Raw genomic sequence first — 24,233 nt, 5'->3', positions numbered from 1 at the left:
AGAGGAAGGTAGCCTGAGGAAAGTGAAAGTGTCAGTATACGTGACCCTTTTTTAAGAGAGGGGAATGTGAAGAGTGAACCTCGGAACATGTGAGGATGTTTGGGAAATAGTGTGGCATTTATGGAAAAATAGCAGGATAGAGGATTGCGGAGTGGACACGCATGCAATAAAATCCCACCTATCATTTATGAAGGATGATAAATTCTGAGTGGGATATTGGGAAAAGGGCTAGAAGTTAAAGAGATACAAAGGCAAGGTTAGGTAAGAACGGGACCTGGGTCTAGTCAGTCGGACTGGAGCCTCCTTCGACTAGACTTGAGGGGGAGGCTTGTGATATGGTGCATGATAGAGGGGTCAGATAGCTAACGTGGTCAGAAGTCAAGCCTACGTGGCGGTCAGAAGTCAAGCCCACGTGGCGATCAGATGTCAAGCCTACATGGTGGTCAAAGGTCCAACCTATGTGGTGGTCGAAAGCCCAGATCACAGGGCGGTCCTGGTCGAGCATAAGTTGCGTGTAGGGGTTAGGCCTACATGGCAAAAAGGAACTCGGAAGGTAGGATGTACAGCTCAGGATAGGCGGACCCAGCCTTACAAGTCAGGACTTACAAGATACAGGATAAGACATGCAGAACAGGGACGTACAATTCAAGATAGGCAGACTCAAGCTTACAGGTCAGGACTTACAGGATACAGGATAAGACATGCAGAACAGGGACGCACAATTCAAGATAGGCAGACTCAGGCTTATAGGTTAGAACTTACAGGATACAGGATAAGACATGCAAAACAGGGACGCACAATTCACGATAGGCGGACTAAGGTAGACTAAGGATTATAGGTCAGGACGTACAGGTCAGGGGTTAGGCCTACATGGAAAAAAGGAACTCGGAAGGTAGGATGCACAACTCAGGATAGGCGGACCCAGGCTTACCGGTCAGGACGTACAAGATACAGGATAAGACATGCAGAACAGGGACGTACAATTCAAGATAGGCGGACTCAGGCTTACAGTTCAGGACTTACAGGATACAGGATAAGACATGCAGAACAGCGTACAATTTAGGATAGACGAACTCAGGCTTACAGGTCAGGACTTACAGGATACAAGATAAGACATGCAGAATAGGGACATACAATTCAGGATAGGGCGATTAAGGCTTAAAGGTCAGGACTCACAGGTCAGGGATTAAGCCTACATGGCAAGAAGGAACTCGGAAGGTAGCATGTACATCTCAGGATAAGCAGACTAAGGCTTCTAGGTCAGGACTTTCAGGATAAGAAGATAAGACATGAAGAACATGATATGTAGACCAGGACGTACGGTTTATAACTTACAAGATAAAAGACGAAGTAGGGTCATGCATACAGGAAGAGACGTAAGGAACGACCAACGAAAGCCTCGTTTGGCAGGGCGGTAAGCGTAAGTCTGGAGTTACTGGGATTTACCGAATGGCAAATGTAGAACTGGACATACAGATCTGGATCTATGGGGCAATAAACACAGGATAGGGAATGCAGGTCTGTGCCCATAGGTCAGGGATTAGGCCTACATGGCAAGAAGGAACTCGGAAGGTAGGATGTACATCTCAAGATAAGCAGACTAAGGCTTCTAGGTCAGGACTTACAGGATAAGAAGATAAGACATGAAGAACATGATATGTAGACCAGGACGTACGGTTTATAACTTACAAGATAAAAGACGAAGTAGGGTCATGCATACAGGAAGAGACGTAAGGAACGACCAACGAAAGCCTCGTTTGGCAGGGCGGTAAGCATAGGTCTGGAGTTACTGGGATTTACCGAATGGCAAATGTAGAACTGGACATACAGATCTGGATCTATGGGGCGATAAACACAGGATAGGGAATGTAGGTCTGTGCCCATAGGTCAGGGTTTGTAGGTACAGGGACCTAGTCCAGGGTTAACGAACCTGGGTGGGCACGCACTACACGACAATCAAGTCAGGGAATCATAACAACCTGTTAGAGAATAATCACTGCATGTCAAGGAATATGCTAATGGTCTAAGGCTCATTGCCCACCGATCCCTCCTCAGGCCTATAGGAAGATGCCGAATGTCATTCACCGCCAGACAAACCTTGACACCCGACATTCCCTGACACTCGTCAGACTCCAGAAGTACCCACTACCATATAAAAAGGGAGGTTTTTTTACCTTACGCAGGTACACTCACTCATCTTTTGACATTCGTCCTTTACTTTTCATCCTTTCGTTTCATTGTACTTCTGAGGAAAAAGTACCCGACTTGAGCGTCAGAGGACCTGACCCGGGGATTTTTTCCCTGGTTCTTGGTCTCTAACGATCTGGGTGCTTGTCTGAGTGTGCGCAGGAGAACCCCACCTCGTCATCCTAATCATCGTCTTCCGTCATCCCCCCGCGATAACCCTCACAGGAAGTACAGCGGCAGCGATGCATCTCAACGACCCTCGTTAACACCGACGACAGCACAGCCGGCCTCCATCCGACTCAGCTTCCGGACAGGATCAATCCACATTCTCGAGACGGCGCTTGTCGTGCCCATTCTCCAAGTCAATGCCATTTGGGGCGACGAGAGGCGAGTTCTCGAGGAGGATCCCAATCTAACATCTCTTCGTCCTCTTCCTCCCTCCCGGAACGCAAAGTTTTGATCTTTCTGATACCGCACAGCGAATTCAACGACATATTCGATCTGGAGCACTTCAAGAAGGTTCTTTCAGACGACGTCAAGGTGGTGTCGCCGCTGCCGTCGACTCACATCAGAATGAGGCCGGGGGTGGAGAACCAGCTCCCTCTCCACGCCTCCCCTCAGTTGATCGAGAAAAGATATCTCAAGAGAGTAAGTATTTCATCGCCCTTCAATCTCATGGCCTCCATTCTTCTCCTCGTAATCGAAGCTTGATCAGAAAAATTGAACCGTTAACCGATCCTGCAATTTCGTCACCATCATGCTTGCTGAAATGTAGCTATCATGAACAATCGGGAGGCTCAGGATGACTTTTTCCCTTGATTCCCGATCGAAAAAGGAGTTCGAAAAATTAAAATTTGGATTTTGACAACGGTAGGCTTGATCTCTCACCGTGTTTCTGCAGCTGAACAGAGATGGTGTTCTTCTTCTCAGAGGCTTAGATTCCAGATTATCCAAAGATCTCCCTCCAGATCTCCAAAAGCTTCGATGCATAGTAATCTTTTGTACGATTCCTGTAATAGAATCGTCGAAATGGCGAAGCACAAGCTATTGAAATCTCTCCTTCGATTGTTCAAGGTTGAGTTCCATGCCCTGAGATTTGCTGCGCCGATCCAAGAGTTCGGGGATAAGCTCGCCAGTAGGATGCGCAGCAAGGGACCTTACCTCGCGCTGCACCTACGGTTGGAGAAGGACGTGTGGGTGCGCACCGGGTGCTTCCCCGGACTCAGCCCGGAATACGACGAGACCATCCGCCGGGAGAGGAAGCTACGACCGAAGGTCCTCACAGGAAGATCGAACATGACGTTCCACGAGCGCAAGCTTGCCGGATTCTGCCCGTTGAACGCTCTGGAGATCACCAGGCTCCTGAAAGCACTCGGAACTCCCAGGGACGCAATGATCTACTGGGCCGGCGGGCGGCCACTGGGCGGCGCTGAGGCGCTGCGGCCTCTGACCACCGCGTTCCCGAATGTCTACAACAAGGAGAGCATCTCTTCGCCGGGCGAGCTGCGGCCGTTCGCGAGCCGGGCGTCGGTGCTGGCTGCGGTGGACTACATAGTCTGCGAGCAGAGCGACGTGTTCATGCCGTCGCACGGCGGGAACATGGGGCACCTGATGCAGGGCCACCGGGCCTTCGCCGGGCACAGGAAATTCATCACTCCGAACAAGCGACAGATGCTGCCGTTGTTCCTTGATGCCTCTCTTCCGGAGCGTGAGTTTGAGCGGATCGTGAAGGAGCTGCACTGGGGATCGACGGGGCAGCCGGAGTGGCGCACTGGCAAGGCCAGCAAGGACGTGACTGCTTACCCTATCCATGAGTGCATGTGTAAGGGAACGAGCGCAGAGGTGAGGAGATGACAGATGACTACGCAGTGGAAAAGCTCTGCTCTCTTTCTATCAAATTCAGTGTGCTCTTGAGGGAGAAGATGCTTTTGGATTGAGAACCCAGAGGAAAATCTGAGCACGATCATCATAGTTCTATTGGTGGTAAAAAAAGACGAATACGTTCGCCCTCAGCGTTTCCGTCAACCTGTCATAGGGTCAACACGGAGGATGTTCAATGATCGTCATAGTTCCATTGATCGTCCAAATTCAACATTCGCTTGTACATTATTGATTTGTATAAGTTCCTAATATTTTGTGGAAGATGTTCAATCATGGGTCAGATGGGCCGGTGTGCTAGGCCAAGTTCTTCGTGATTGGCAGTGCTGGAGGAGGATTATTATGTATTGGATCTCCAATAGGATGCTTTTTTCATTCTTAGGTTTAATTTTTGATAGTGTTGTGTCTAGATGTTCATTGTTGAGGAATTAAATTCTCAACCTTGTATTTTGCTATATGTTGTATTAGATATGAGATGTTTTTCTCCCTCCGCGTTATAAAGAGAGACAAATGAGGAACGAGACTTCCATATGCTTTTTTTATAATGATAATTCATGTATTTAACTCGTACAATCCGATTAATCTTGTAGGTGATTGGTCCCATTGTCATAAAAATTTTTCATAGGTCATCGGAAAGCACAGATAGATTTTGACAGACGGCTCAATGCCACAAGTAATTTGAATTCTTCAAATATAATGCGTTACAATGAGATTTAAACACTCCAATATTTGGTTAAAAGGGAGAGGGCGAATAGTAAATGCCTCATAATTGAAAATCTCATATAATACAAAAAGCAAACCAATTCAAATTGTGTGGTACAAAATGTTGGATCAGGGGATGAATTGCACCTTGATCTCCAAACAAGTAATTCAAATTGTGCTTATGTTTATTGCAAATCAGAGTATGCACATGAGAATATAAAATAATTTGCTAACGTGGTTCAAATTCTAGGTTTTATTCCATGACTTATCGATTCATTTGGTGGATCAAACTCAAATTTCACTATGTAAAAGAACTCTATTTTGAGAGTTTACAGAAATCTAGCATAGAATATTAATTTTTTTATTTATAAATATAAAATTTATGCACAAGAAAGTTATTACTGATTGAGAACTAAAGCCTTTAGAATAATCTTCCATAGTCAAATACTTACTTTGTTGTCTATATGATAAAAAATAAGATAAGTTGTTCGTCTCAGCGCCTCTATCAATCCATCTTTAGATTAACACAGAGGAAATAAATTATAGATAATTACTAATCATTAGTATAAATAGTCAAGATATATAAAAAAACATATAAATAGTCAAGATATATAAAAAGACATGCCAGCCACTTCAAGTTAATAATACTTCATATTTTAATCACCATACCACCATAAGAAAAGACTTATTTTCTCTTGCTCGTTAAGAAAGATCTCCTCTAAATATTCCTCATTTATGGAGAGGTCTCCTCTCCGAAATCTTGCTTTACCAAAAGATCTTGGTAGACTTGGATCTATTTAAATTTTTGCATTTACACCTTTGACAAGACTTTTGCATTTACACCTTTTGACAAAATCCGTCAATGAACATAACATCAATCTAACTTAAAATCTTTTGTCAAATATATCAAAATAACTAAATAAAAATTGATTACTTTCGGTATGATTACATAATAAGTAGGATTAAAATGACACAAAGGAAGACTAGACATTACTTATTTATGGAATTTGGCAAAACTTTTAGATGATCTTTTAGGACTAAGATTGTTAGGATTTGTGCGAGTTAGGGGCGATGAATAGCTTTGATCGCTTCTTATAGTTGCTTTGTGCTCGTTGTTAAATGTGCAGTGGAAATTTGAATCAACTTTAACTCCACATATATAACTTCGAGATTTTACTTGATATTGGCCACCTAGGTGATTAATACAAGGGTCCACTCCAACAATCACTTCCATTATGAATGCCCTCCCCCTTAGAAATTTTTTGGAGGTGGAGAAGCCTCGTACAAATTTATTTTTACAAGAAAACGACAAAAAAAAAATGATTATAAAAGAAATTGAAAATGACTTTACAATGAAGAATCTTACTTTGTTTGCTCTTTTCTTGCTTTAGATTTTCTTTTAGTGGTTGGAAATGCAGCAATACTTTGTCTCGAAATACTCAAGAATGAATCCCTTCTAATCTCCATGAAACCCCCTTTTCTAGGGTTGCTTTCCAGGTTAAAAACGCATTCCAATCGATTGATCTTATCCACAATTGATTGCCACATCAGATCTGACCATTCAAACCTGTAGAACAATTCTTTTTACTCGACCAATTAATTGGTGAACCATATAAATAGATTGTCAACTTCCAATCAATTGACTCAATCGATTCCAAAATCTTCTGTTCGCAGAGAAATCACTACCAATTGATTGGCAATGCTAAATTAATCTACTAATTGATTCAGCAAGCTTTTGTTCGAATGAGAAACTTAGGTCAATCGATTGCCTTAGGCCAATCAATTATACTAATCGATTATCCAACCCCTAAACCATGAATTCCGAATTTAGAGTTTACCAATCAATTGTCACATCATCCCAATTGATTGGTAACCTTAAATTCAGTCTTTTCAAGGCTGAATTTATGTCTTGACTGGTATCCAATTGACCTCAACCTACCAGGACTTCCTTTGCTCAACATCCAATCATATGTGACATGTTGCGACTTTTCATTACCCAATATCTGATTAACCATGACTTATTGGGACTTTTTAACTAAGTGTTTGGTCAACCTTTGACCTACTTGGACTTTTCTCTTACCAACTTTTCATTGGACTTCTGATCACTAAGTGCCCTGTAAAATATCGAAAATGGGCGAATCACCATAAGGGAATTTTTTGAAATTTTTAGGAATTTTTCGGAGACCGTATGACTTCGGTTACGGGGATAAAAATTGGGTCCCGGAAAAGACTATTTAGGCTACCCCATTTAAGCGAGGAAATATTTGATTTTTTTCTTTTTATTTTCCTTTCCTTTTTCTTTTATTCTTTTCCTTCCCCCGCTGAACCCATGCCCGAGCCATCCCCGACGCCCTCCCCTTTTTATTTTCCTTTCCTTTTTCTTTTATTCTTTTCCTTCCCCCGCCGAACCCGTGCCCGAGCCGTCCCCGACGCCCCCCCCTTCCCTTCTCCTCTCTCGATCTTCTGCCCTAACCGCTCCTTTTCCCAACCGGCGCCACACGTGGCGATTTCTCCTTCCCTCACGTACAAAATCGTGGGCCGAGGGTGTTTGCATCTTCTTCTTCTTCTTCGTCTCCTCCAACCTCGCAACGTTGCTCCTGTAACACCCACGAAATAATAAGCTATGCCTATGCGTATTTTTTCTTTTAGAATAAAAGGGAAATGGAAATAGAACAAAAAAGAAATAAAAAAGAAAGAGAAGTTAAGGTTTGAACCTTGAACCTCCCACAAATGATAAAGTTAAAGTGGTGTATAATAACCACTAGAATCATGAATGACACATGAATAACAAAGAATGGAAATTATAGATAAAGGTAAAGAGTATGATTAAATAAGGGAACAAGAGAAAGACAAGTGGCTTTCCTCCTCTTTCTCTTGGTTAAGAAAAGAAGCAAGCAAAGAACAAGTTGCTTTTTTCTTCCTTCTCTTGCTATTTTCGTGGGAATGAAGAGAGTGAGAAGATAGAGAAGGCAAGGGGATGAATTGGGACACTTTTCATCCTCATTGGGAATAAATAAGAATGAGAGAAGAAAAGGGAAAGAAAGTTTGGTTAATTCTTCCTCCTTCTTCTTCCTCCTCCATTTTCTTCTCCTTCTTCCTTCTCCACTGAGATCTAAAGCTCTACCTCTCATCTCCGAAACCCAAGCTAAAGTTTCCTTCCTAAGGAAACTAGCTCACAAGAAGGAGTCCTCAAGACCTACTCCTTACAAACAAGAGAAAACAAAAGGAAGAACAAGAAGGGGGAAGCTTTCTTCTTCCTCTTCACAAGGGTACCATCTTCCTTAGGAAAAACAAGCAAGAGGATGTAAGTATCCCCTCACCTGTGGTACAAGTTGTTTATGTGTTTTCCATGAGGTTAGAATGCTTAAAAACTTAGGGTCACTTCTTGAACTTTCGGCCAAGACATGAATAAAAGATTTAGAGAAGTTTAAGACCTAACTAAGCATGCTCACTATGTTCTTATGATATGTACCCTAGTATGGATAAAAAGTTAATGTTTCTTATGCTTGTATGCTTACCTAAAACTTAGATCCATGCTCTTGAACTTTCGGCCAAAGTGTGAATAAAAGATTAGGAAGACTTAAGACCTAAACTAAACATGCTCACTATGTCCTTATGATATGTACCCTATGATAAGAGATTAGTTTGGTGTTCTTATGCTTGTATGTAGCTTAAAACCTAAATTCATGCTCATGAAGTGTTCGGCCATGATAGAAGTAATTGACTAGGAGAGGTTAAAAATTTAGTCTACCATGATCATGACTTGCTTATTAATATATTATGAAGAGTACTTAGTGTTTTCACACTTGTATGTTGATTGGAACCTAAATGCATGACATCTTAGGGAATTAGGGTTTCGGCCATGATAGAAATGAAGACCTAGAAGTATTTAAAAATTTAAGCTATCATGCTAATGACTTTCCTTATGAAAAGGTAGGAAGATTTTCTTAGGGTTTCATGCTTGTATGTTGTTTGGAACCTTGATGTATTGCACCTTAGGGTTTCGGCCATGATGAGAATTAAGACCTAGGAGAGCTTAAAACTTACTCTAACATGCTCATGACTCTTCTTATGACATGATATAAAGCTAACTTAGGGTTATCATGTTTGAATGTTGCTTGAAATCTAGATACATGTCTCCTTATGTTTCGGCCATGATAAATTTTAGGGTCCAAGGAAGCTTAAAATTAAATCTAGCATGCTCATGAATTCCCTTATGATATGATATGAAGTTAGTTTGATATTTTTATGCTTGTATGTTGTTTAGAACTTAGTTTCATACCCCTAAATTTTGGCCATAACCAAGTTAAAAGACCTAGGGAGCTTAGGACCTAAACCAAATATGCTCATTATGTTCTTAGTGATTTATGATGTGAAATTGGTTTAGGGTTCACATGCTTTTATGTTGTTTATAACCTAGAACTAGACATGGTAACTTTCGGCCATAACAAGACCAAGAACCTAGGGAGCTTAGAACCTAAACCAAATATGCTCATTATGTTCTTAATGATTTATGATATGAAATTGGTTTAGGGTTCACATGATTTTATGTTGTTTATAACCTAGGGCTAGGCTTGGAACTTTCGGCCACTACATGGAATCAGGGTTAGAGATCCAATTATGTTTTTACTATGTGTCTCATATGCTACAATATGAATGAAGAGATGATAGTTAAGGTTTTCTATGCATGATTATGTTTCCTATGATGCATTATATGTTCATTTATGTATGCTTATGAACCATGCATGATAATGACTCTCATGATGTGTTTTATGCTCAAGTATGCATGCTTTATGATATGACAAGTAATATGCTCATTTATGTATGCTTGTGAATCATGCATTATGATGATTCTTATGATGTGCTATATACTCAAGTATGCATGCTTTATGACATGATAAGTAAAGGCCTAAGAGTTGTTTCCTTATTAAGTGGGACTAAGAGCACTCTTTACGATATGATAAGTAAAGGCCTAAGAGTTGCTTCCCTATTAGTTGGGACTAAGAGCACTCTTCATGATATGATAAGTGACTATGACATGTTATTTTACTTTGTATGACTTGTACCAAGGGTGAGCTCCATAAGTGCTCCTAGGCCGACGGACTATGAACGGGTCTAGTAAAAAGGGATGGGCTCCTTAGTACGCCCCTAGGTCGACGGTCGTAGTACGGACCTAGTTCCCTAGTAGGTTCGGGGCTAGCTACCCTGTCCTAGGGATTGCGCGCATTTATGTATGTATGTGGTACAAGCCAGACCCTCATGATAATATTATGTTCAAGTATTATATGATATGTTTTAAGACATCTTGCACATGACATGACACATGTTTTAAAAGACATCTTGCATGATATAATAAGTTATGATATGATATACTCTTATGATTTATATGACATGATGCTTTTTTATTTATGATATGATATATCATGATGTTTCTTTATGATATGATATGCTCTTATGATTTATATGACATGATGCTCTTTTATTTATGATATGATATATCATGATATTTCTTTATGATATGATATGCTCTTATGATTTATATGACATGATGCTCTTTTATTTATGATATGATATATCATGATATTTCTTTATGATATGATATGCTCTTATGATTTATATGACATGATGCTCTTATGATTTATGATATGATATAGCATAATGTTCTTTATGAGATGATATGTTATGATGCTATGTTTACATGATATAATGTTTAGATGATTATGTCTCAATTGCTATATGATAATGTGATTATGCTATGAAATACGTTTTTTTGTGAGTAGAAAAGGATCTTACTAAGCATGTGTGCTTATAGCTTACTTTCCTTGTACCGCCGATAAAGACAAAGAATGGATAAACTAAGGGAGTCGCAGGAGGGGCAAGAGATGTGTGTGGTGGTGGCTCAGCTAAGAAAAAGAAATAAGATTTGCTTATGTTATTTTATGTTTACATGAACTAAGTTTATTTATGTTAATGTTTCGCATGATTTCATAATACTTATTCATGTTTATGATAGAATATGACATCGTGACCTAAATAAGTACTTCCGCTGTTTTATATTAAAAAAGAAGTTTATTAATATGCATGTATGTTTTCCCCTTGCAAGTAAGTAACCCCGCCCCATTAGCAGGAGGGGCGGGCGTTACAGCTCACTCTTCGTGAGTTACTGCCGCGCCACCGACGGACCTCACCATGCCCTAGTTTTCTTCGCGACTTCTTCCCTGGGCGATCGACGACTCTTCCCTCAACCGATCCCTTCCCTTCTGCCGGTGATGCCCTCGTGTGCTCGAGGCAGTAGTGTCGCCCCCCTTCTTCACAGCACCGATCATCTTCCTCTCCCTCGCGATGCCAAATTAGCCGGCCGCCGATCACCAGCCACCGGACGCTGAGCCACTGCGTCACTAATTCGGTCACTTCGGTCGATCACCGTGCCGCCTTCCTTTGCTCCGGCTCGGTACTGTAGTAGCCACTGCCTATCTGTGCCCTAGTTTTGGTCATCGCCGGCTTAGATCTACTGTCTTGTGCTCAAGCTTCCATTTCACACACGGTAAGCATCCCTGGTTGTTTCCATCAGTAAGCTACTAGGGTATGATTGCTACGTGTTGTTTTGGATTAGTGATCTCTATTTCTTGGTTTCGCCTTGAACTGAACAGAAGGAATTCCAGGAGGTGAGGTTCTGTGTACTAGGGTATCCTGTTGGTGGACAACAAGTTGATCATGGCAGAGAGGTAGATTCCAGTAGTGTTTCCTTGCCGGCAGCACTCCAACCAGCAACCTTATCGGCTGTGAATCGAGGTAAGGAGTAGGGATTTAGTAACATGTTGTGGATAATGGATCTTTGTGGTGGATCATGGTGTAATTTGATCATTTAGTAGTTGATTGTGCTTAGAATTATTTGTTTAGATTAATCTAATGGGATGATTAGGGTTAAGGTAAATAACCCTAGTCAACTGTTGGATTTATTTTAGGTTTGGATTATTAATCTAATGGGTTGATTGGGGATTAGGTAACTAACCCTAATTAACCGTTGGATTTAATTTAGGTAGGTTGAGGTTTATGGTTTAGGATTTTTCCTTAAATTGTTCTTAAGGATTTTTATTTAACTATTCATTTGAGTTGTAGCTAAATAAAGTATATATATTGGTGACACAGGACTTTGATGCGAGACGAGCATCTCGACGTCGGATTTGGACCGGATTGGACCTTTCTATTGGAGGCGGGTACTTTGACTTATCTTTTTAGATATGTCATTTGATATGCATAGTAGTTTTTAACAAGTAGTAATAATTATGTTTCTTATCTACATCGGGTTGTCACTACCGGATACCTGTTACATGCTTGTTTTTGCTTACCTATTTTGCATTCCATGTTAATACCCACCTAATTTTTTTTCTTTTTATTTTCCTGTCCATGGCTTTCACTTTTTGTTTCGAAAAATCAATGAATAACACAGCGGAAATAAAGTAAACAAGAACAAATGCAAACACCAATGATTTACTTGGTTCGAAGCTTGTAGCGACTCCTACTCCAAGGCTCACGCTCGTTGAGTGTTTACTTTGGGCAACAACAATAATCGCGTAAATATTACAAGAAGAATATTACAATTTAACTAAACTGAAATTATACCGATAACAGGAATTTGAAATTCGCAGCTTCGGGTCATCGGGGTCTTGTTATGGCTCAGTCGGATCATCTTGTTAGCATCAAATAGTTGAAAGATGCTCAGAAAAAGTGATTGATCATGTTGTTGCTCGAGACCTCCTTATAAAGCCCACTGAGGGTGCCTTCAACCTCCTTGAGGGCACCCTCAACTCTGTTGGTGCAATATCCCTCAGGTCAAGGTTGACTTGGTTGACCAAGCTTGAGTCTTGGTTTGGGTTTCGATGTTTGACAATACAAGATTTCGATGATATGGACAAGTGCAGGCGCAATTGTTCATTTGGAGAGATTATTTGGTGCAATTCCCCTCTGATCAGGGTCTGATCAGGTTGGTTGAAGAAGAGTCAAATAGGTCAAGGTTGACCAGATACTTGACTGGGAAGTCCTGACTTGGATGTTAGGCAGAAGGAAAATCCTGGTGAGTGAAGCCAGGTGAAAGACCTAGTGAGTGAAGCTAGGCAGAAGGAAAATCCTGGTGAGTGAAGCCAGGTGAAAGACCTAGTGAGTGAAGCCAGGTGAAAGACCTAGTGAGTGAAGCTAGGCAGGTTGAAAGTCCCGGTGAGTGAAGCCAGGCAAGGGAAAATCCAAATGGATCAAGGCTGATCGGACATCTGATGTTGGGAAGTCCAAGTAGGTCAAAGGATTGACTGGATACTTGGCATGAGGAAATCCAGATGGGTCAAGGTTGACCAGACGTCTGGTGAAAATCCAAGTACGTCAAGGGAGTGACCGGATACTTGGCATGATGAGGAAAAGTCTAAGTGGGTTAAAGGGATTGACCGGACACTTGGTAAGGGAATCCTAGCAGGTCAAGTGTAACCGGATGCTAGGCATGATGAACCAATAGGTCATGGATTGACCGGATGTTGGTTTGGGGGCTTGATACTTGGTTTTGGATAAAAACCAATGTCTGGATCGATCAGCCGATCGATTGGCTGATGGCCAATCGATCGGCCGATCGATTGGGAAGTTCCCCGCAACAAGCCTCGAGTGGGAAAGTCGCAGAGCGCATAAAACGTCTCTGGATCGATTGGTCGATCGATCCAGAGACCCCAATCGATCAGTGGATCGATTGGGGTGGCGCGTTTTTATGTGATAAAGGATGGATCGATCAGCCGATCGATCCAGGCATTTCCTGCAGAGCGCAGAGGCACTCTGGATCGATCGACCAATCAATCCAAAGCCTCCCTGATCGATTGGGAGCAATCCAATCGATCGGGATCCGACCGTTGGCACAGATAAAGGCTGCAGGCGTGTGATTCCTTCGGTAGATTTTCACCGATTCATCCCAGATCTTCACTGTGCTCCTAGAGCTCCTCCAAAAAGTTCAGATCGCCAGTTCTTAAAGGTGCTTGGAGGTTTTCCAAGTCAAGAGGCGGATCTACAGCTGAAGAAGAAAGCTAGGGTTAGGGTTTTTTATACTCATTGTAAGCTTTTGCTTGTATTTGTGTATCCTTTCCCTTTCTTCTTGTAGTGTGAACTTGTAGGGCTTCTCCGCCTTCGGTAGTTATCGAAAAGGAGTGTTTATTAGTGGAGGTGTGTGTGTGTGTGCGTGGATCCTTGGACTAGTCACCTCTTGTGAGGTGGATACCAAGTAAAATCTATTTGTTAGCGTTGTTGTAGTTGTTTCTTGTATTTCCGCTGCATATTGTTGAAGAAACAAGCAACGCCGACCACGAGCACGCGACGAGCTATTCACCCCCCCTCTAGCTACATTTTGGTCCTAACAAGTGGTATCAGAGCGAGGTCACTCTTCACCGAAATCATCGCCTGAAGGGGCAAACAAAACAAGCAAAGCTAGAGGGTGAAGAAGTTAGAGCAAATTCATCAAAGTCAAAGATTTCAAGAAGCTCAACTTCAAGATGCAATTCCATGATGGACTTGGATTTGACACACGGGTGCCTCCACCATTCACAATGACAAGCTTCGATCTTTGGAGATCAAGGATCGAAAATTTCTTGATGGTGGAGATAGAGCAATGGTTTGCTCTAATGGAAGGCTTCGAGGCTCCAAGAAATTCAAAGGGCAAAGTTCTCAAGAGAAGCAAATGGAGCCCGGAGCAAGTCCTAAGGTGCGAAGCAAATGACAAGGTAACCAAATTATTGGTTAATTTATTGCCTAGCACAATTCTATGCAAAATTAGACAATATGAAGATGCCAAAGAGCTTTGGAGCAAGTTGGCTAAGCTCCTTGAAGAACCCTCCACTGTACCGAATCAAGAGGAATCCAAAGAGGGTGACTCATTGGAGCAAGACCAAGAGGAGGACTCCGAAGTTGAGAGATGTTCAACTTCCAAAGAAGAAGTCCAAGAAGCTTCATCTTCAGAGGAATGTAGTGAAAAGGGCAAGGAGGGAGAATACTCCTTGTTCCATATACAAGATGAATATGAAGAAGCCTCCACCTCTAGGATTGAGGGGGAGCAATTTTTGGTGACGCCGGATCAAGAAGAAGGAGAAGCTTCTACATCCGGGTCAAGAGAAGAAGTGGAGGAAGAAGCTTTCACCTCCACAAGTCAAGCTAAATCAATGGGAGGAAAATCATTTGCGGATCAAGAGGAAGCCTCTACCTCCGGATCCAAAGGAGAAAGTGCCATCCCTACACATGAAGGTATAAGTGTGTCAATTAATAATAAAAATCATATCATATGCTTTGAATGTAGGGAACATGTGCATTACAAGAGTAAATACCCTAAATTGGCCAAGAAGAAGGGTCAAGTGGCATAAAAGGGCAAGGAGAAGCCCAAGGATACCATCCATAATACAAAGAAGAGCAAGGAGCACATTGTGTGTTTCTCTTGCAATCAAAAGGGGAATTACCGAAGTCAATGCCCTAAGGGGAAGAAAGTGGTCAAGGCTCAAGGAGAAAGCTCAATTCAAGGGGGAGCCTCCAAGGTAAAAAGAAAGGTAACTTTTATTGAACCTACCCCTTTAAATTATGGTAAAAAGCATGCTATTTCAAGTTTATATTATTTTAATGCTATTTACCATGAAAATAAGAGGCATGATAAAGTTAAGGAAAATCATGTAGATTATCATGCTAAAAACTCTCAACCTAGGTTTAGAAAGGTAGATAGGAATTTAGGCAAGGACCCTAAGGATTCTAGGTATTTGCCTAAGAAGAAGAAAAATCAAGGTTTTAGTGAAAAACCTAAGGTTGAAGAATTATGGAAGGAAAATCAAGTCTTGAGGTCAAGACTTGACAAATTAGAGAGGACTCTTCGAAAAATAACAAATATGGCACAAGGGTCCAAGAGTCAAAACCTAGGTCTAGAAGTATCAAAGTCATCCAATGGTCATAAGGGTTTGGGATACAAACCTAAAACCAAGAAGGATGTAATTTCTTACCATAGGATTCCATATAGTTATGGAACCAACCCTAGGTCTAGTGATCAAGTCAAGAATACTAGGAAGGTTATTCCTAAGAGTATTTTTGCAACAAACGTGACTAAGACTTCTAAGAAGTCTAAGAAAGTCACTAACAAGGTCACAAGGGAAGCAATCCCCAGAGTTGACCTAGAAAAGGTGACCAAGGCTTCTAAGAAGCCAAACAAGGTCACTAGGAAGGTATCTAGGAAAGTTATCCCTAGTGAGTACCTAGAGCATCCAAGGAGCACCAATAGGTTTTGAGTTCCTAGGAGCATCTTCTCTACCCCATAGATGTGTTAGAGAGTGTCAACTCTAAGTAAAAGGGTAGTTAACCTACTCATGAAGAAGTTGACACTCAAGGAGTATTTTCAAGGTTATTATTAACCTTTGGAAATGAAATGGATTTATGATTTACTCTTTGAAAGAGCAAAATGTGCCAAAAAATTTGAGAAGTATTGATTTTATTTTAAAAATGGCACATATTGGGAAAACATAAGGAAATACCAAGTTGAGATTTTGGTATTTTCTTAGTGCTACTCTTGTGGAAAAATGAAATATGTCAACACTTGAGGAATAAGTTTAATTTCAATTGGCATAAGTTAATCAAGAGAACTAGAAATGCCAATTTAGGTTTTGACATTTTCTTGGAGCGTTTAGAGGACAATCTAGGTTTAATTTTTAACTTAGCTAAGGTTTAAGGACACTTAGATAGGTAATCTAAGTATTTTATTTATGCTAAACCTTGCCATGATTGTTTGCCCATTATATGCCATGACATCATGTTTATTTTTGCACTCATATTTTATTATGAAAAACATAAAAATACCATGTCATGACATACATACATCATGTAGTTATAAGAAATTTTCTTTTGAAAATTATTTCTTTTTTATGTATGCCATAACATTATCATGCATTATGTTTATTTCTTTAAAATTAAGGACAAATGACATTTATCAACAGATGATATCAACAAATGACATCCTAGGTGGATGTTCAATATCCATAAAATGCCTCGATAGATATGCATGATCCCTAGATTAGGGCAAAACCAAATTTTTACATCTCACAAAGACCCATAAGGTGACTTGTATGTGTTTTAGTGCCCATTAGATACAAGTGAGATGTTAGGATGATGAACAAAACTCAAGATGTTGATTTAGTGCATTCTTTTGAGTTTTAAGTTCATCAAAACACATAGTTATGTGTTTTCCCATCATTGGGAAAGCTAATGTACAAGTCATGTGCATTAAGCCCAAGGAACATGGTGGGATATTGGTTTTTGAAAATCATTTAAAAATGTTTTTGGAAAACCTTGGTGAAGGCTATCTTTTGATAGTAATCATCATTGAATAGTTGAGCACAAACTTGAAGAAAACACTAAAATTTTTACAAGTTTTCAAGTTTGTGTCAATTTTTAAAAATATGAAGTATTTTCTTAGAAAACTATTTTTCCATGATACTATATGCCCTAAATAATGTCTATACAAATTTTCACGATTTTTGGAATTTTGTAGATTTTTCTAGAGGTTTCTGAAATTCACTGAAAGTGAATTTCAGAACTATCAGGCCTTCAATTGATCACCCGATTGATTGAAGGGTCTCAATCGATCGGGTGATCGATTGAGGGCAGGCTTCTCACGCAGAGAAGCTTCCTGGATCGATCCACCTATCGATCCAACCCTCCTGAATTGATCAGTGGATCGATTCAAGCTGGTTCAATCGATTGGAACCCAACTCCAATCGATCGAAGATGCTGATTTTGGCTGGGAATGCTTATTTTCAGTATTTTGAACCTATTTTAGTCTAGTTAACCATTCCAAACCCCTAAAAATACATTTGTATACATAAAAGGGTGTTTTCATGTTGAAAACAAGGATGGATTGGTTAAGGGAGACTAAGTAGAAGTTTACGTTGAGGTTGATTCAAATTTTGAACTTTTGAACCTCAAAACTTCTAAATTTGGGTTTCCTAAAGGTTTAGGGATTCCAAGTCATTGTTGGTGCAATGACAGAAGGTACGACCATGTCTTTAGGGGGAGGTACTCTTTAAAGACATGAAAATTATTTTTCATGAACCTTGGAAGGTGGTTAACTTTCCTTAGTGAAAGATGCTCAAGGTTGAGCATTGGTTTACAATGGAGAGTGGATATCTTCATTGTTTAAGTTGTGAATGCTCAAGGTTGGCCATTTGTCTACATTAAGGGAGAATGTAGGGTTAAGGATAGATGAAAGGTATGAGACTTTCATTATCGTGTTGATCACAACGAGTGAAGTTGTGAGCAACGATGAGCAACTCTTCAGGGGGACAGTCTCAAAGGGGAGAATGGGTCAACAAGTGAATTTATTGATGTGTGCCAATAGGGGGAGAAATGTAGGGTTTAAGTTAGGCCTTCATTATCTAAGAGGGAGTTTGCCTTCTTAGTGGGAGAATGTAGGGTTTAACTTACGCCTTCATTACCTAGTGGCATGAAGGAAGTTGAGGCTATGAGAATTAGCCTAACTTAAATGAGGTATTGTCAAACATCAAAAAGGGGGAGATTGTTGGTGCAATATCCCTCAGGTCAAGGTTGACCTGGTTGACCAAGCTTGAGTCTTGGTTTGGGTTTCGATGTTTGACAATACAAGACTTCGATGATATGGACAAGTGCAGGTGCAGTTGTTCATTTGGGGAGATTGTTTGGTGCAATTCCCCTCTGATCAGGGTCTGATTAGGTTGGTTGAAGAAGAGTCAAATAGGTCAAAGTTGACCAGATACTTGACTGGGAAGTCCTGACTGGGATGTTAGACAGAAGGAAAATCCTGGTGAGTGAAGCCAGGTGAAAGACCTAGTGAGTGAAGCCAAGTGAAAGACCTAGTGAGTGAAGCTAGGCAGGTTGAAAGTCCTGGTGAGTGAAGCCAGGCAAGGGAAAATCCAGATGGATCAAGGCTGATCGGACATCTAATGTTGGGAAGTCCAAGTAGGTCAAAAGATTGATTGGATACTTAGCACGAGGAAATCCAGATGGGTCAAGGTTGATCAGACATCTGGTGAAAATCCAAGTAGGTCAAGGGAGTGACCGGATACTTGGCATGATGAGGAAAAGTCCAAGTGGGGCAAAGGGATTGACCGGACACTTGGTAAGGGAGTCCTAGCAGGTCAAGGGTGACCGGATGCTAGGCATGATGAACCAACAGGTCATGGATTGACCGGATGTTGGTTTGGGGGCTTGGTACTTGGTTTTGGGCAAAAACCAATGTCTGGATCGATCAGCCGATCTATTGGCTGATGGCCAATCGATCGGCCGATCGATTGGGAAGTTCCCCGCGATAAGCCTCAAGTGGGCAAGTCGCAGAGCGCACAAAACGTCTCTGGATCGATTGGTCGATCGATCCAGAGACCCCAATCGATTAGTGGATCGATTGGGGTGGCACGTTTTTACGCGATAAAGGCTGGATCAATCAGCCGATCGATCCAGGCATTTCCCACAGAGCACAGAGGCACTCTAGATCGATCAACCAATCGATCCAAAGCCTCCCCGATCGATTGGGAGCAATCCAATCGATCGGGATCCAACCGTTGGCACAGATAAAGGCTGCAGGCGTGCGATTCCTTCGGTAGATTTTCACCGAATCATCTCAAATCTTCACTGTGCTCCTAGACCTCCTCCAAAAAGTTCAGATCGCCAGTTCTTGAAGGTTCTTGGAGGTTTTCCAAGTCAAGAGGCGGATCTATAGCTGAAGAAGAAAGCTAGGGTTAGGGTTTTCTATACTCATTGTAAGTTTTTTGCTTGTATTTGTGTATCCTTTCCCTTTCTTCTTGTAATGTGAACTTGTAGGGCTTCTCCGCCTTCGGTAGTTACCGAAAAAGAGTGTTTATTAGTGGAGGTGTGTGTGTGTGTGCGTGGATCCTTGGACTAGTCACCTCTTGTAAGGTGGATACCAAGTAAAATCTATTTGTTAGCGTTGTTGTAGTTGTTTCTTGTATTTCCGCTGCATATTGTTGAAGAAACAAGCAACGCCGACCACGAGCACACGACGAGCTATTCACCCCCCTCTATCTACATTTCGGTCCTAATAAACTCCGCTTATTTCGCAGCGAAGATAAGGGCTGAAGAAGTCGCCGCTCATCCTCTTGAAGGCGCCTCCAATGCCATGGAGGGTGCCTTCAAGCCCATCCGAGGCGCCTTAGCACTCCTTGAGGGCGCCTCTAGCTTGACTTCGCGCGCTCCTTCTTCCAAAGCATCCGAGGCGCCTCCAAATTCCATGGAGGTGCCTCAAACACTATTCATCCGGGGGTTTGAGGTGTCGAACAAAGTTAGCATAATAATAATATAAAAATAAATGTTCGACACTCACCAGACAGTCTGGTTTTGACTTCGGATTTCCGTCCGAAAATCTTAGGTCGAACCGACGCCTACTGTTCCCTCAGTGGGGAACATATCCTTACCTACTCCACTTAGGAGAGTATACATGTTGCTAGTCCGGTCCTCCAGACCGACTGGAGTTTTGCTCAGCGTCTGAAGTTTCCGGTCTTCATGCTGGACATCCGCTCCATGACCTGTCCAGACTTTACCTGGTTCTCGACACTAGAATTTCAACCTAGGGTTTCCGCCCCCTAGGATTTTTGCCCGAAGCTTCGACCCGCCAAGACTTCTCGCCTAGGGCTACCACCCCCTAGTACCTAGGGTTACTGTCGCTAGGGTTTTCCCTTTACCTAACCGCAGTTAGGACTTTTCTTCACCTAGGGTTACCACCAGGACCTAGGGTTACCACCCCTTAGGGTTTTCTGCCTACCTAACCACAGCTAGGACTTTTGCCTAGATACACTTAAGACTTTCCTACAAACTCATTCACATATGTTAGATAACAAAACAACTTAACTTTGAACCCTTTGACATAATCAAAAGACAGGTTCGATTGTCGGATGCTTCCCGCACCAACATATTATTCTCATTTATGTGTGATGCACTTGTGGTTAATGTTACTCTAGAACTTACTTTAATTCTTTCAAGACCATATTATTGTTGAGGATCTAAGGCCAGCTAGAAAGGGAGGATGAATATACATTCTTCGAATTCTTTCTCCTAAAACTTGTTAGTGCTTAATGAAAACTAAATAAGAATACAAACGCTAACAAGATCGATGTAACATGGTTCGGAGATTGTCTGTTCCTACTCCATAACTTGTCCTTGAGGTGGATGAACCTTCAATCCTTCGGTGGATTAGTCTCTGGCAATCTCCAACTAAATGAGCTCCTTCTAGGTGGAGAAAAACCTCCGACATGGAAACTCTTCTTCTTTATAAGATTGGGAATTAGGTGTAGGAAGAAGAGTGAAGGCTTTGGAATCTTGGAGGTAAAGACTAGGAGTCTATAATCAAAATAGTAACCTCCTTCAATGCCCCAATTTCCTATAAATAGAGTGGAAAGAGTTGATTACTTATTAACTCATTTCCTGCACACCAGTTGACTGGCAAACTCATTTGTCGACTGGTGCTACCGTTGGATATAGCCAACGACTACTTCGTAGAATCAAAGATTTTGCCAATGATCACCAACATCCACTTACCAATCGACTAGTAAAGATACCAACCGACTGGTAGCTTCTTGCTAAGTGAATAGAATACCTTTGTTCACTCCCAATCGATTTTTCAATCAACTAGACAAGTTGACTGCCAATTCCATCAGTCGACTAGTCTTGATTACACACCAACTCTCATCCTCTCTAGAGTTTCCCTTTAAAACCCTCTTTGTCGACCTTCATCCCTCAGATTTACTCAAGCCCGCGACTCCTCTCCATGCATCCTTCATGTTGCCTTGAAGTCCACATCCTTCGGCTCAACTCTATTACTCCTTGTTTGGAAGTCCCTCGGATATCTTCCACATCATCCTTAACCTACCTCAAGGACCCGAGCTCTAGGATGAGCTTCCCAAGATTGGTTGCACCAAGCTTTTCATATGTGGTTTACTAAGTCCTGCATGACTCAAGCACATATATTAAACCAATATGAAACCTAACTTAAACTTTTTGACAAACATCAAAACCATGATCGTACCTGATCAAACCTAGGTCGATTGCACCCACAATCTCTCCCTTTTTGATGTGTGACAATATATTTAAGTTAGACATAAATAACAACTTGAAAATTATAAGTGTAATGCAAAATATGAAGCATAAAACCAAGCTCCTCCTTAACATATGCTCTAACACTTTAATTTTCAAGTTTTGTACAAATATGGAGAAATAAGTTTCTAACCTAAGCCTTCCCACTTCTACCCCTTTGACACCATCAAAAAGATTGCACTCAAACAAACATGAACAATATGGTATCAATTTTGACTTAATTTGAACCAAGTTTAATTTCTAAAAATACAAGAAAAATGATGAAAAATATAATCACCAGTCAGTTCAAATTTAAGCTTCTGAAGCCAACTTCAAAATTATATAGAAAAATCTATAAAATTTGAAAAATTATGAAATTTTAAAAATATATTTCTTTTAATGTCCTCTACCAAGTAAAAATATATTTTCATGAAAATTTATTATATTTTTAAATTTTGACAAAAACCTTGAAAACCACTCAAGTTTATATCAACTTTAAAACTTATTTTGAATTCTTATATTTTTCAAAAACTAAGACACTATTTTTTAAAAATAGAATTATTTTCAAAACACTTAAAATGTCAAACTATGATCTATAGGTAAGATACTCATTAATTAAATATTTTCTTTCCCCATAGTTGGTCAATGATCACTAAAATTTGATGCAATTCATAACTCATTAAAATGTCATAAGCATAAGTGAATTAAATGTATCATCCTAGCATCTCACATCCTTGTCTAGAGTTATAAAAGAAAATCATTGTGAGATGAAATGATCGAATCTTCCCCCTTTAGGTCTTAAGTCAACCATTTTTCAAACATTTGAATTATAAAATTTATGGTTGATTAAACCCTAAATCCTCTAACCCTTGAGGATTGATTTTGACATCCAATAGAAGTTCTTTATAATTGTGTTAACCAAATATTCCTTGAAAATTCATTTTCTATCTATGGTCTTTGTTTTGATTGCCCCTAGAAATTAGACAATGGTAGGGTTTATCCTTGTTGAATTCCTCATAACCTAATCCCTTTGCTTAAAACTAGCCCTTTGGCTCCTAATGATCATATTTAGGGTTTTAGAGCCAATTTCAAATTCTCAAGGGCTTTAGTACAGTATTCTACTTTTTCTCTTAAATCATTATTTTTTTTCTTCTAAACATGATACATTTAAAGTAGAAGAAGAAGCATGCATATCATTATCCTTAAGAGTTATGGATTCTAATTTTTCTTCAAGCATGCTAATATCATGTTTCAAGGCTTTGTTTTTCTTATTAGCCTTAAACAAGTCCCTATTTGTACTTGTAATAATCTTAACTAAGGTTTAAGTAGGGAGATTGTGTACTTCACTTACCGAGATGTCCGAATCTGATGTTTGTCCTTCCCCTTCACTTGAGCTCCCTTCTTCTTCACTTGAGCTCCTTTCCTCTTTTTTTTCGGATAAAGTGGGGACAATATCATCAATTCCCATTAGAGAAAAATAGGATACATGGTGTTTTTCTTCCTTCGATGATGATGGATCATCCCATGTTGCTATTAGATTTTGGGTCTTCTTCCCTTTTTCTTTTGTCTTCTTCTTTCCTTCCTTTTTCTTCAAAAGAGGACATTGATCCCTCATGTATCATTCTTCTTGGCAATTATAACAAATGACTGCCCTAGTTCTTCTCTTGCTTCTTAAACTTTTCCTAGCATAAGATTTGTTAGTTGAAAAAATTTTAAATGCTCTTCTCATTTTTCTTACCATATACGCCTCTTTATCGCTATCCATTGAGGCACTTGATTCTTCGGAGTCGAAGGATGATGGGGATAGTGACTTCTTCTTCTTCCCCCTTTTCTTATTTACCACAAGGGCTACTCCTCTTGATCTATAGGCTTCTCCATCTAACCCTTTAATTCGAGTCTCATGAAGCTACATGGTTGAGAAGAATTCATCTAGAGAGATCTTCTCTAGATCCTTTGAAATGTAGAATGAGTCTACAATTGAACTCACAGTTGTGGTTCTTGGGAAAGCATTGATGGCTTTCATCATTATGTCACGGTTGGAGAATTTATCACCTACACTTGTTAGTCCACTTAATATTTCTTTAACTTTACCATGAAGTGAAGATACCTTTTCTCCTTTTTCAGGTTTGATGTTGTTGAGTTGAGTTTAGAGAAGGTCTCTTCTTGCTAATTTCGCATTTGATGTCCCTTCATGAAGCTCGACTAGCTTTTCTCACAATTCTTTGGCGCTTATGTAGTTTTCAATCCTAGTCACTTCTTGTTAGGGAAGCACATTTAATTAGTAGATGATGCATGACCTTTTAATTTGCTAAATGCTCTTCCCTTTGCTTCTTGGTCCATCTTGTTATGTCGATTGTCTCATT

The 24,233-nt window shown here is 40.6% G+C and overlaps 1 protein-coding gene across 1 annotated transcript; it reads left to right on the top strand.

Moving 5' to 3' along the window:
* The first annotated feature begins 436 nt into the window (after positions 1 to 436).
* On the top strand, positions 437 to 4,041 carry LOC122029205 (O-fucosyltransferase 20-like). The gene is made up of 6 exons (XM_042588145.1): positions 437 to 820; positions 1,505 to 1,572; positions 2,350 to 2,574; positions 2,667 to 2,835; positions 3,089 to 3,178; positions 3,262 to 4,041. Exons 1-6 carry the CDS (start codon positions 437 to 439, stop codon positions 4,039 to 4,041), a joined length of 1,716 nt encoding a protein of 571 aa, XP_042444079.1.
* Positions 4,042 to 24,233: the final 20,192 nt, after the last annotated feature.

This window comes from Zingiber officinale, chromosome 10B (genome assembly GCF_018446385.1).
Source record: "Zingiber officinale cultivar Zhangliang chromosome 10B, Zo_v1.1, whole genome shotgun sequence".
Lineage (NCBI taxonomy): Eukaryota > Viridiplantae > Streptophyta > Magnoliopsida > Zingiberales > Zingiberaceae > Zingiber > Zingiber officinale.
The sequence above is the reverse complement of the archived record's forward strand: the minus strand, read 5'-3'. Positions and strand labels throughout refer to the sequence as shown.